The 12,785-nt window shown below is 39.7% G+C and overlaps 1 protein-coding gene across 16 annotated transcripts in view; it reads left to right on the top strand.

Moving 5' to 3' along the window:
• The window catches only part of GRIP1 (glutamate receptor interacting protein 1), a 330,428-nt gene that overhangs the window by 88,116 nt on the left and 229,527 nt on the right, over positions 1-12,785 (top strand). For 5 of the 16 annotated variants that reach the window (XM_080390722.1, XM_080390728.1, XM_080390721.1 and 2 more), the window contains exon 1: positions 1-12,785. This exon is cut by the window's left edge and continues 25,759 nt beyond it. The exons of the other annotated variants lie outside the window; for them this stretch is intronic. In XM_080390722.1, the coding sequence (XP_080246848.1) occupies positions 12,653-12,785 (133 nt within the window). In that variant the 5' untranslated portion in view covers positions 1-12,652. 16 annotated transcript variants of the gene reach the window in all.

Genomic DNA, 12,785 nt, shown 5'->3' with positions numbered 1-12,785 from the left:
CCCCTAAAGCTTAAATTCAGGATGTGACAAAAGAACTCCTGGGAAGTCAATGGAAGTTTTTTTCCCATTGGCCTCAGTAAATGACAGTGTTCAGAGAACTCGTTTTTAAAGGTAACAGTAACCAAAATAAAAAAAAATGTGAACATACTGACCAAGAGAGAGTCTGGTCCAAATATTTTCCATTATATGTCTAAAATCAAACCATGGACAACTTAGATGGAAGCCGTGACTGTGGCAATAAAAGGTAGTATGGGTCAATGTGCTGTGCAGTGGTCGTACTCAGTTTGAACAGGCTTCTCTACATGACAATAGAGGCAGGAGGGAAAGAAAGTGTGAGAGAGACTGTTTCTAGACTTGGGCAGGATGGACCTTGGTTTTATTCTCTGAAGAGTCTTTCTGATTTCAGGGAACCTGTATGCCCTGTGGGGAGTCAGTTATTGGAGTATGTGTTGGTGGGATGGAGGCGGTCCCCTTTCAGAAGGGGTTCATTTGGGACACAAATAACATGCTTAGGAGCAACCAAGCGGTACTTCATTTTGTTTCCTTTTTGTTTTCTTCTTTCTTGGAAGACACAAAATGCTTATTTTTCAACTTCCTTGTTTGTTTACATTAGTTTACAACCCATTAGAGATCCTAAGTCCTTTTCAGAGTTTTGCAGTTCTTATGCAATTAGTCTTCTTATTTGGCAATTAGACTGAAATGAATTTTTATTCTTTGGAAAAAATGTGATTTAATGTATTCAGTGAGATTTGATGTGGTAATGAGCTATGTCTTGTAACTGAACAGCATTTTTTTAGCTAACTAAATCATTAAAAAGGTAGCAGTTGTATATATTTGCTTATTTGTTTTGTATAGTAACTCTGTAGTATATTAAATACATGGGAGTATCAGAAAATAATAGATATCCCTTGAGTAAACGGCACTGGAATTTTTCCATTAATTTTCCCTTTCAAATACACATCACTGTAGGCTCAGCCCATGTTAAAAAACCTGATTAACAGACTTTTACATCTGTGTCCGGTAACAGTCATCCCTTTGCACAAGGCCATATATCTCCACTTGTTTCATAAAAAGAAAACTTCTAGTAGTTTTGTTAATGTATTAGAATCTCCACAAAAATATTGTGTGGGTTTACTTTTTATGCTTTGGCAGTGAAAATAAATCTAGGAGTACTAAATGTAAAGAAAAATTATTTTCAGCTTCGGTATTATCTCAGCATTTTTAATTTCAAACCTGATTTTTTTCATGACAGTTCAGATACACAATTCATTAATGCACTTTTAGTGACTCTTACGGATTATACAGTTTGTAAAGTTATCATGAAATGAAATTAGAGTAAGTGTGGCCTAACTTCACAGTTCTGCAAAATCTGTGACAAAGTGACTAGCAAATTAAGCGACTTCATCCATCTGTGAAATATTTCAAGGTCAAACCTTTATTGGTTACAAGATTTCTAACTAAAAAGACAGAGGGTGACAGTACTTACAGTTTGGTAATATTTGCTTACTGAGCGTGAAATGAAATTTAACAGTGCGGCATGTCTATGTTTGTAAATTTATTGTGGTTGTTTAGACTTCTTGGAAAATGATATGTCAAGCTATCACCCTCAACCTCCAGAATGTGATCTTTACATCCAACAAAAAAGTTCACTTTTTTCCATCTTTAAATGAGTGTGAGATTATTTTTATTTCAGTTATGTTTTTCTTAAGCAAAACAAAACTTGTGGCTTGACTGTATGTGAACTTAGGATGTGGCAATCTCAGTGCAGCTGTGAGCATCTCGCGCAGGAACTGCTCATTATCGTAATGCTCACTACCACTGGGCATCGTGTTCAGCTCAGTGGGATGGTGTGGGAGGTTAAACTCTTGTAGATTGAGATTCTATATTACAGATATACAAAAAGGCTCTGATCTCCACCTGAATAGGTAGTGCATGGAATAATTTACAGGTGAGCCAATTCCAAGAGTAGAGAGTAGGATGTTAAATTGTAAATACCTGAAACACTTTTTTTTTTTTTAAAAAGAGGTTAAATGCAGACCTAAGGTGTTGTGGTTTTGTGTGTTTTTTTTTTTTTTTTTTTTAGGAGAAAAAATAATTGAAAATTCCAAAATAGTTTATTAAAGAATCTTAAATGTGAGTCAATACCATGTGATACTCTGCACAATATGGTATAAAACCAGGGAGAATGCATGAACGTCTACAAAGTTTCTTTAGTGCTTCTGGGCAAAATTTTATTGGTTGAGTAATCAAAATACCATTAATGAACAACTCAGTTTGTAAAATACACATCCAGTCTGAATTTTCATCTTTTAGAACTATTGATTATAGATACATACCGAGCATCTAAAAGAAAGTGCTTTGCAACTGGGGGATGTGCAATTAGTTTCAAACTCTAAAGGATGGTGAAGTTAGCTGTGTCAGTTTTGTAAACTGAATGATAATTACTTACCTGGTCTGGTGTTAAAACTTCCTTATTTTCTTCTTGTATTATTTGGTTAGTGTTGGCAAAAACTGAAGTCTTAAGGGTATCTTGGTCTCTTGAATCTTGAAGCGATTAATTGCAAACTCTGCCACTTCATATATGTGTTAGGAAATACAATGCTTGCTCTTTGAGCAGCGTGTTAATCTTCTGCGGGTTTTGTAATTAACAAAGGGGAATGCTATGTGTTTCTTGATACGCGTATTTTTTTATTCAGATGTCCAAATACATCATAGGGTGCAAAAACTCCAGTAGTTGCAGTAGCAGATTCCTGGAACATAACCTGTAGAAGGAGAAAGAAACAACGCCTGAAGATGTGGCTGTGGTTGAAGAGAATGGGGAAGAAAGTGATGTAATGAAAATGTGTGTCAAAGTGTGTTAAAGTGGATGCGTTAGGGATGACTTCCTGAGAACACTTTGGCAAGCCTTTATATTTACCAATGACGAGGAGGGCCGCCAGAGAGGAATGAAGTAAATCCTGAAGCACAAAGCATCATCAAACAGAAGTTTGAAAAATTAGTCTGTTTTGTCCCTGCTAAGTGCCACAGAATGTAAGTTTCAAGTAATCTTTTGTTTGGGAACTATTAACTTTCAAAGAAAAGAAATCTCAAAAATCCCATCACTTCTGGAGTGTGTGCTAAAGTCAATGATCTCATAGTCTTTTACAAACAGAAATAGAAGTATTTGTTCTACCCTGCATCATCCCTGTGAAGGGTGCAACATTGAACAAACGATCGCTTTATCTTTTATCCCGCAATTTCGTATGGCAAAGCTGTATTGTAGGAGTGGATTTCCAGCAGGAAATGTCAACACTCATGGCAAAAGTGGATGAGTGTCACAAGCCCAGGATGTAATGCATTTTTTTCCCCTGTGATTTGCCTGGTAACATTCAACACGAGCAACACTGCTCTCATGGAGGAAAACGGAGCAGATGATTTTGAAGTCTGTGTATTTGCTTTGTCTAATTTTCTTTGTTAACCTCTTAGCAACAGCGTAAACCAGATTTTCTGTGTTTTTTCCTGGGTGGAAGAAGGTGGACTTGCGCTAGGAAGAAAATTACAATCTGAACTGCAAAACCTCGTCTGTGCCCTTGGGATGGGGACAGAAGGGAAGTCAAACCTCATTCATAAAGAGATGTGAGCAGCTCTCATTTCCCAAACTGCTGTTTGGCGTGAGGGAGATGAAGTACCACACTAATGTTCAATGGGCCTTGCTATTGTACTGAGAGCCTGTGGATGGAACTGTGATCCTTCAGTTCTGTGGACATGTGTTGGGCCTCATTAATGTGAGGTTACATGTGAAGTTGTCCTTTTGCCTTTCAAGTCTGTGTTCTTGGTACGGTTCGTAGGATTCGGACTGTGCAAGGACAACAGGAGTTACTTAAAACTCAGGATTTAAAAAGAAAAAGGGAACAGCTGCACGTGGTGGGTATTTAGAGAGAAGGAGAAGGGTTAATCCATCTGAAAAACTGGATTCTTCATTGCCATCATGTTGGCCTGTGCCTCTAGGGCTGTGGGCTCCAGATGGATGGTTTAATTTGCATATATGTTTACATAGTCTTTAATTGTAAATTCATGTGATCATAATGGAGAATTTGTCTGTAGTTGTCTCTTCTTGACTGTTGAGTGGAATTTTCTTCTTGTCAGAGCTCACCTGCAATAAAATCTTTGTTTGTATTCACCATATTTTGACCCTGATAAAACACATGAGGCTCAGGATACAAATCACTTTCTGGATGCCTGTGTTTTTTCCCAGAGGGGCTTTTTCATTGCTCCAGTTTCCTAGTTGCAGTCTTCCCTGTCAGATTTCTTTCCTGTTGCCCATCCTGTATTACTTCTAACTGCTCATTCAATTTATTAAACAAGTAGCAAAACTTTTTGTTGCAATGTCTTTTGATCAGAGAAACGCACAGTACATGACTAGTGGATGTTTTCAATACTGAAACATAACAAGGCTTTCACTGCTTCCGAATAGTTACTCTTACTAAGTATTAGCAATAGAGGTAGAACACCCATTATGGGGCTGCTGGGGAGTACAGACATTCCTCTGCACCAAAGAGTTTGTAGATCTAAATCTTTCATGTGATATCCTTGATACAGAGAATTGATATCGGGCAGAAGATGGGTAGAGAAGAGGATTTATCTGAAATGGCACGTGGAGGCTGCTTCTTTCTAGTATTCCCTGTCATACTGGTCTTGTTGTGTTTTAAGATGAAACTTCTTTACGCCCATGGAAATAGGGTGGGATAATCTATGGGAATATGTATGTGTGTGTACTTAGAGCTCAGTGGGACTGTGGCCATGGAGATGGTGGAAGAGCCTCAGTGAGTAGGATAAGGATGTATCTGTGGGAGGATGAGCCAGGAAGCTTTTCCACAACCATTTTTGCTAATCCCATGAGGTAAAAGAAACTAAATCCATTTAATGTCACATATTAAAAAGTCTCTCGCCTCAGCTTCTACATGCAAAGAGATGTTCAGTGATAGATTCTCCTGTAGCCTACCTTAAATCTCACACATCATGTTCAGGTCTGCCACTGTCAATTAACTGTGAAATCCCACATACCTCAGCCTTGTGTGATGGCACCATATAGCTCCTGTAGTCTAGGGTATGCAGCCTAAGAAAATATTTGGATGCTTTTGTGTGAGAACTTCATTTAATGTCTTTGCTAGGTATTTTTGTTCTAGTGAGCTGTAATTTAATTAATTGTTATTTTTTCTAGTGCTCTACTTACATTTTAATTATGGTTAGAATTGAAATATGCCATTTTTGAAGACTTGAAATGCAATGTTTTTTACTAAATGAGGAGAAAAAAACATATTCATATTCCAAACTACTTCTCCATATGTATTTCATCATTGATTTGAGATATACTTTGTGCATAAAACAGACACAGTATGCAAAATCTTGGTAGAGTTCCCCCTAGCCATTTGCTATGTTTCTTTAGAAAGATGGAAACACCTTTAATTCAGACTTCTCAAAGAATTATGTTCTAGTTTTAGTATTTTTAAAGTATCAGTCTACTGCTTCAGCCCTTGAGGGGTTTTAAATATGGTTAGAGTAGTACTCTGGTTAGCTTTTCTTGTAGAATGATTATTGGTGTCACACAGTATTAAGCAAACTCAAACCGTTTTTTGTACTTAATTTTACCTAAGCTATATTTCCTTGGGGGTGGTCAAGCTAACATTTGTTTCTGCATACGTGTGTATTCTAATTAGTCACTTATTTAAAGCCAGATAGGCTTGGAAAAAGAAGAAAAATAGAATGTATGCAAACTGCATACAAAAAAAAAAAGGCAAAAAGCTTCTTTTCCCTGAAGCATACATTCTGCATGAAATTCAACTTGACAAGTGACCCTTTCAAAACAGTGCTACAAAGATTTCTCAGCATTCTCCATATATGAGAGGCAGTGTTCTTGTATTAAAACTCACAAGCAGCTCCCCGGTTCTCTCTAAATGAATTTAGCCTCTTCCTCTATCCTTTGTGTTCTACTTTATCCTCATTCACTGTGTTGGCATTCATGGTTTTATGTGTGCGTTTCTATGTGAGAAAATGCTGCAAAAAGCAAAACCTTTGGGATGTTAATATGAAATAATATGTATATGATAAAATACAATAAAGAACTCCTGCAAGGATTTGCTGGCAGTTGCAGGGTTGCAGGTTTCTCTTGAAAATGTGGTGGTTCCCTTACAAAAAAAAAAAAAAAAAAAAAAAGGAAGAGTTACTATTTAATTTAGAACTAGGTGACAGAAAAGCTGAACTCCAGCTCTGAAGTCTTGCATTCTTGAATTCAGGAGCAGAGGGAAACGATAGTCTATGATTGTAAGTGAGCAGCAATTAACAAGAATGTGAGAATGACTTGTGAAACTGAGTGTAATACATTAAAATTAGAGCAAACTAATAATTTAACAGTATGTGAGAAGTATCCGATCTTTAAAATAATAGTAGTGGATGAACAGTATTTTATCACTATGCAGTTCTCATGCAGCACTATTGCAGAGATGGCGCACTAGTTTGCGGGTTTTTTTTTCTTTTTTCTCCTCTGTTGTCAAATGAGAGAGATGTGCAGTGTAATATTTAGTATGTCCCATGCTTTTGATGGTCTCTCCAGGCATCTTTAGGAAAAGCAGAGAACTTGAGTTCAGGAGCTTGCTTCAGAGGGCTTTCAGGTGGTACAGTGGTACCTGGGGGTGGAGGTGGGGGGGGCGGGCTGATAGTTTCTCTTCACAGACAGTGTTGTCTTTGTACACAGCACTGCTGCTGCATTTATGGACTGTATGATCTCACAGCGCTTAACAGATTGTAAATTACAGGCATTTGGTAATTTTCAAATTGATAAGCTCACATTTTACACTAAGATATTTAGGGCAAATTTTGAGTGGAAAATTGCAGCCTTAATGTGAGCAATTATGACATGTAAACAAACATCTGCTCTTGAAAAATCAGAAGGTCAGGCAAGATGGTACCGTAAGATGGATAAGGGGAGTAGTTCCTTTGTCTATTACTGCTGGTCCCCAGAAACAATGACAGCAGATTATCAGAGACATCCCTTGATTGAAAGAGACAGAGAAGAAACGGTTCTTCCCTTTTGAGCTTTACTGTATCTTTGTGGTTTAGGGCTTGAGGGAAAAGGGAAAGAGAACTATGTTTTCTGTTCAGCCAGCCTCCAAGAACTGTTTATATTCATCTTAATTTTTGTATTGTGCATTTATAATTTTGTGGGGTTTTTTCCAAGGAAGTAACCTGAAGCAGGTAGGTCTCTGTGGCGGCCGTCGTGTGTTCTTTTCCATGGCTGCCTCCCGGTGGTAGCATTCCTTCCTCTAGCAGAAAGCTTTTCAGAGCTGCCCAGAGAAGAAGGGGGAGACACAGGGAGGGTTCTTCCATCTAAAATATTTTTCTTTTACACACTGAAGCATGCTGATGAACAGGATGCAAAATACCTCTTAGAACTGTTAATTGGTGCCAGTGCCATTCTGTAATTATGATTCAAAGTGTTAGAGAGGCTTGCTTGGTATACAGGCTCTGGTTTCAGAACATAAAGTTTGCAAGCTGTGGTGGGTTGACCTTGGCAGGATGCCAGGTGCCCACCAAGCTGCTCTATCACTCCCTTTCTTGGCAGAATGGGGAGGGGGAGGAGGGAGAGAAAATAAGATGAAAATACCTTGTGGTCAAGATAAAGGCAGTTTAATGAAGCAACAGCAAAAGTTGCACGTGTGGAAGTGAAGGAAAACATCGGCAGGCAATGTTTGGTCACTTCCTGGGAAGCAGGGATGCGTAGTGGTTGCTGCTGAAGGCAAATGTCCTAAATAATGAATGCCTTCCCCTTCTTCCTCCTCTGTCTTAGCTTTTATATCTAGCAGATGTCATATGGTATGTAATGTCCTTTTGGTCAGTTTGGCTCAACTGCCCTGTCTATGTCCCCTCCCGAGATCTTGCCCACCCCCAGCCTGCTGGTGATGGGGAGGGGGGATGTTGCAGAGCCAGCCCTGATGCTGTGCCAGCGCTGCTCAGCAGTAGCCAAACCACTGGTGTGTTATCAGCACCTTTCCAGCTACCAACGCAAGCACAGCGCTTGCTGTGGGGGCTGCTATGGGGCTCAGCCAGACCTGATACCCAAGCCCCTTCAAATGGAAATCCTTGTTAAATATTTACTACCTTAATGGCTTATCCTTGGATACCGAATTTTTTTTCCTACTTCTTTGCCCAGTTTCTGGAAAAAGTGCTGTAGAAAATAGGTGTCACTCATGAAAGTTTACCTCGATAACTGCATAGCTAATTTTGTGCAAGTAAAATGTTAAATGCAGGTATCTTACATGATGATGAGAGACCTAATCTTTCCAATGGGTACAAAGGCAAGTTAAAGCTTAAATGCTGAGATCTGTCTTTGAGAGAATTATCGATGGCTGCAAAAACATTTATGCCTCAGCTCAACTATTTGAAAAGAACAGTGTCTTAATGGTATATTTGTTTTATTACTGCTGTGAACTCTTTTCCAGTAAGTCACTGACGAGAGACAGATCCAGTTTGATGGGGCTTCTTCTTAACTTATACAAATCAGTTATCAGAGTGGAGAATGTAAATATTATCTAATTGGCGTCACTTGGCAAAATTTTTATTACGCAGATCATGCCAGACACAGCATGATATTCCTTGCTTCTTCTGAGGAAGTCACCTTGGAAATGGCAGTAGAGCACTTGCTTTGATTGCAGTAGGTGTATTCATGGAGAAAAGGATGAGCCAAAGAGCTCGAGACATATTTAGATTGCAACTTCTGTTGTGGCATTATAACACCAGAAAATCAATTCTCAAAATTCTAGTTCAGAGAGAGCTTCAGAATATCAACCAACACCTAATTTTACGCCCTCTAGGCATAATTATTCTATTCCCTTTGTCATTAAGGGATGAAACTCATTGTCGTCTTTGATGTTTTACGTTTTAAAAAGTTGAAAGCCAATGTTTGTTTCTTTTTCTGCTCCTCCCATAAAATCAATATGCTTTTCTGGAACTGTGATATATGTCTATTAGTTTCAGCTTTTTTATTCCTTTTCAAGCAGAAGGCTGAAAGAGCCATCTTCATTTCCAGGAAGGGATGAGCTGTTTGCCACAAGAAGCTGCAGAAGGGTGAATCCTGAGCAGTGGGGAAAGCAGTAGTTAGCTGTTTGGTTTGGGTTTTTTTCTAACTACAGTAAACTGTGTTTGTGAAACTGAATTCTCTGCTTATACATTTGAAAGTAGGACTATGATAAAATATTTACAGGTATGGCATGATGAGTAGCTAATGAATGTCTCCAGTGTTCTCGGCAAAGCAGTGGAGGTAGTACGTAATGCATATGAAACATGTTTTGTTCAGAAATTTATGGTGTAGTGAAACACTTAATATTCTGACTCCTATTAATGTATAACAACATTGTCCTCAGTTAAGGTATTTCCGGAATTCTCTTTGAATTGTCCTGAATGCAGTAATATTTCAGGGTGGGGAAAATCCTGTCAAAAGCTCAGCTTGCTCCAGGTTACAAAAAACAAAACAAAACAAAAAACAAACAAACAAAAAACCAAAACAAAACAAACCAACCCAAAAAAACCCCAAACAACTGGAACTTTGTCTCTACTGTTTGCATTCATGCAAAAAGAAACAGGTGTATAATTTACATGCTGGTGAGACTATAGGCTTTTGTGATAGAAACTGTGAGTGTGCTTCTGCACCTTCAGTTCAGGAGATGGAGGGAGATGGAGCCTGCCCTTGTAGACCGTAGTAGTTGGTGATACACAGTGAAGAACACCCTGTGCTTATCTGAAGCGTGCTCATGCTCCCCTTCAACCCCTTCATGCTTTACATACAAGATAGGTGGGACCCATTACCATGAACACTGACCAGTACTACCATTTAGTGCATTTTTTCCTGCTTTACTACATTAGCCATCTGTTCATGTGATGCACCTCATGAGCATGTGAAGAGAACGGAAGGTCCATTGCGCAAGGTAATGACACACTTTCTAAAGCTCAAAATTTGCCCGGATTTAGGTCAGTTCTCTCTAGAAAATGGTCAGGCAGTTGGTGTACTACATCTGGTGTTTATTGTGCTAGCTGAGATGATTTGGTTGCTCCCTTGTCTGCTTGTTTGCTGTGTTGGTCTTGTTATGGAAAGGACTGAAGCCTCCCTGAGGTGCGCTGAGGACCAGGGAAGCTGCTTCTCCAGCAGAAGCTTCTGCTGCAGCAGCATGTTTAGCAACAGAGGTGCTGGAGAAGGATGTATTTACTTGATGAAAGCCAAACGTCTGCTCGATTCTGGTTTTCAGCTCTCACTTAGAGACCAGTTTAAAAGCAAGGAAGTTTTTACATTTTCTTCTTTCAAAATTATACAGCTACTTTTTAATTCAATGTTATAATTTAACTTCAGGGAATGGTGATGGCTGCAAACTTGTCTTCAAGATGAATGTTTCTGACACCTATAAGGAATTTTTTGCACATCTGTTAGGTAGAGTATTCTACAGGAGCAAATACAGTATCAAAACATTTTCCTCTCTGAAAAGAGAGTGCTGCCTCTGCTGTAGGCTAAGTCTGTCTAGTTTGCATGTTTCATGGTACTAATGTAATGTTTTTGCTGCTTGTTGGCAGAGCACAGAAAAGATATGTGAATTGAAACCTTCAGAACACACAGTGACCCCTTCTTAAAGATCCATATCAAAAGTTTTATTGGCGTTTTTTATTTTTGGTAATATGCCTGTAATAGTCCTCTAAGGTCTTTACCCTCTGAAAGTTGGAAGCTGTGTGATAAAAACAGACTTGTAATAAAACACAACCTTCTTATAGAAGTTACACTAAAAATAATTCTGGTAGTGCCCTCAGGGTGTTCATCAGCCAGCAACAGCAGCTGCATTTTCACAGTGGAAAAGCAGGGGCTGGTAAGGTCAAGGAGGATGAGTCTTTATTCCTGTGGGGAGCATGGTAGGAGCATCCGGGGGGGTGTGAGTTTTTATGGATAAAATGGATGTGGGTTTGTGACAATATTGTTTTAAAACACCTGGGAAGCTGGAACAAGCCTGAAAGAATTCCAGTGCCTGCTTTTCGTGTGTGTTTGGTTTAGGACTCTGATAGCAGGTCTAGCTGATCTCTGCTAGTAACTTTTACGTATTTCAAAACTAGAAAATCCCACCTCAGTTCTGATCCGACTCTGCATACTTCTCTTGAAACAATGATAAATTGCAGTCCTGGCTTTTGCTTTGCTGCTACTTTCACGTTTTTAAAAACACTGCCCTGCTTTGCGCTTTGCAGAATAATGACTCACTGAAATGTCTGCATCACCAGAAACTAATCCCACCTCTGCGTGCTCTTCATTTTCCAGGTGATGACCCTGTAAAATCTGTTTTACAGAAAGACTCTCAGACTTCCTCAGGCTCATGGGTGCTAAATGGTATTGCCTGTGAGCGTGAGTGCGGGTGACCATGTTCGGTATGTGGTTTGGCTGAGGCAACTGACTGATGCCTGACTTGTGCCAGCAGACAGGAGAAGGTCCTGCTGGACTAGAGACCTCACTTGGCTGGCTGGAGCACAGTTACAAAAAAAACCCTGTGGTGGATGTCAATGTCATAGGATTCAAGCAGGCACTGCTTTTGTTCTTGTGCAGGAGGGAAACTTCATCAGAAACACGGATGAAATTCCAGCCTTATCTTAGGGAATGTGTGTGGGATTCAGGCACGCAGCAAGAGAAGAGAGCCAGCTCCTTTTCAGGCTTTTTTGCTCCTGTCATCCTGTACAAAGGATAGTCAGCTGTACCTTATTTTTCAAGTTTTTAAAACTCTGCTGGGATTTTAAATGAGTATCATCATGGTGCGCTTGTGATGTTGCTTCCTTTGTTTGCCTATTGCAATATAGCCTGGCCAGCTCTATAGGAGACCTGTCTGTGGAGTGCCTTTTAATATTTAGATCTAGCAGTGATTAGAATACACTAATGCCCAGTGGGTATATGTGTCATTTTTTAACAGCTGCCGAGCTTTCTCCCTGCTGCTCCAATTAACACATTCAGCGCACACTTGCCGGTGAGTGGGCTGTGTGTACGGATTAAACCACTTTTGCTATTTATTCATCCAGCATATGTGATGCCAGAAATGGATCGGTGTGTTTCCTGTTCTTACAACAAATGAAATCAAGCGGGCTCCTGAGCCTGTGCCTGGGTAAATATGAGGGCAGAGTTTAACCGGCAAATGAAAACCTGTTTTGCCTTGAGATATGGTTCAGTCCATTGACTAACATCTATCCCCGCCTCCCAGCCCCTCTTCAAATGATGGAGACACAGGATAGGGAGCTCTCAGTGCTGGGCTTCCCCTTGCTGGCAGGCAGGTCTCTTCAACTTTGTCCTCTGCTGTTTAATAACTGCTTGAAATACTGAGTTTCTCCTTTCACTTCAGTATTTTCCTCCTTTGTCTATTTTAATGTTGAAATATTCCAGTCAGTAGATTTGATAAAGTCCACCCCCCACCCTTTTTTTTTTTTTTAAGGGAAAACAATATGCTTCCTAGTCACAGCTGAGATAAGGGAGGGGTTTTTTAAATGGTACTGGAGCAGCCGGTCGGAGGCTGCAGCTTTGCTCCAATGCTTGCAGTTGATTCATGCTGGGACAGCTCTTTGTGAAGCAGAGGGCAAAGGGGGCTGCTGGCTAGTGCTGCTGAGGAAGGAGATGGAGCGCTTCTTGGGCTTCGTCAAGCAGATAAGAAGATCAAGAAGAAGAAAAGGCAAAAAGTACCGGCCAGAGGAGGATTACCATGAGGGCTATGAGGATGTCTACTATTATGCCTCAGAGCATTTTCGAA

Source organism: Falco punctatus (genome assembly GCF_963210335.1).
Source record: "Falco punctatus genome assembly, chromosome: 6".
NCBI classification, from domain to species: domain Eukaryota; kingdom Metazoa; phylum Chordata; class Aves; order Falconiformes; family Falconidae; genus Falco; species Falco punctatus.
The sequence above is the reverse complement of the archived record's forward strand: the minus strand, read 5'-3'. Positions and strand labels throughout refer to the sequence as shown.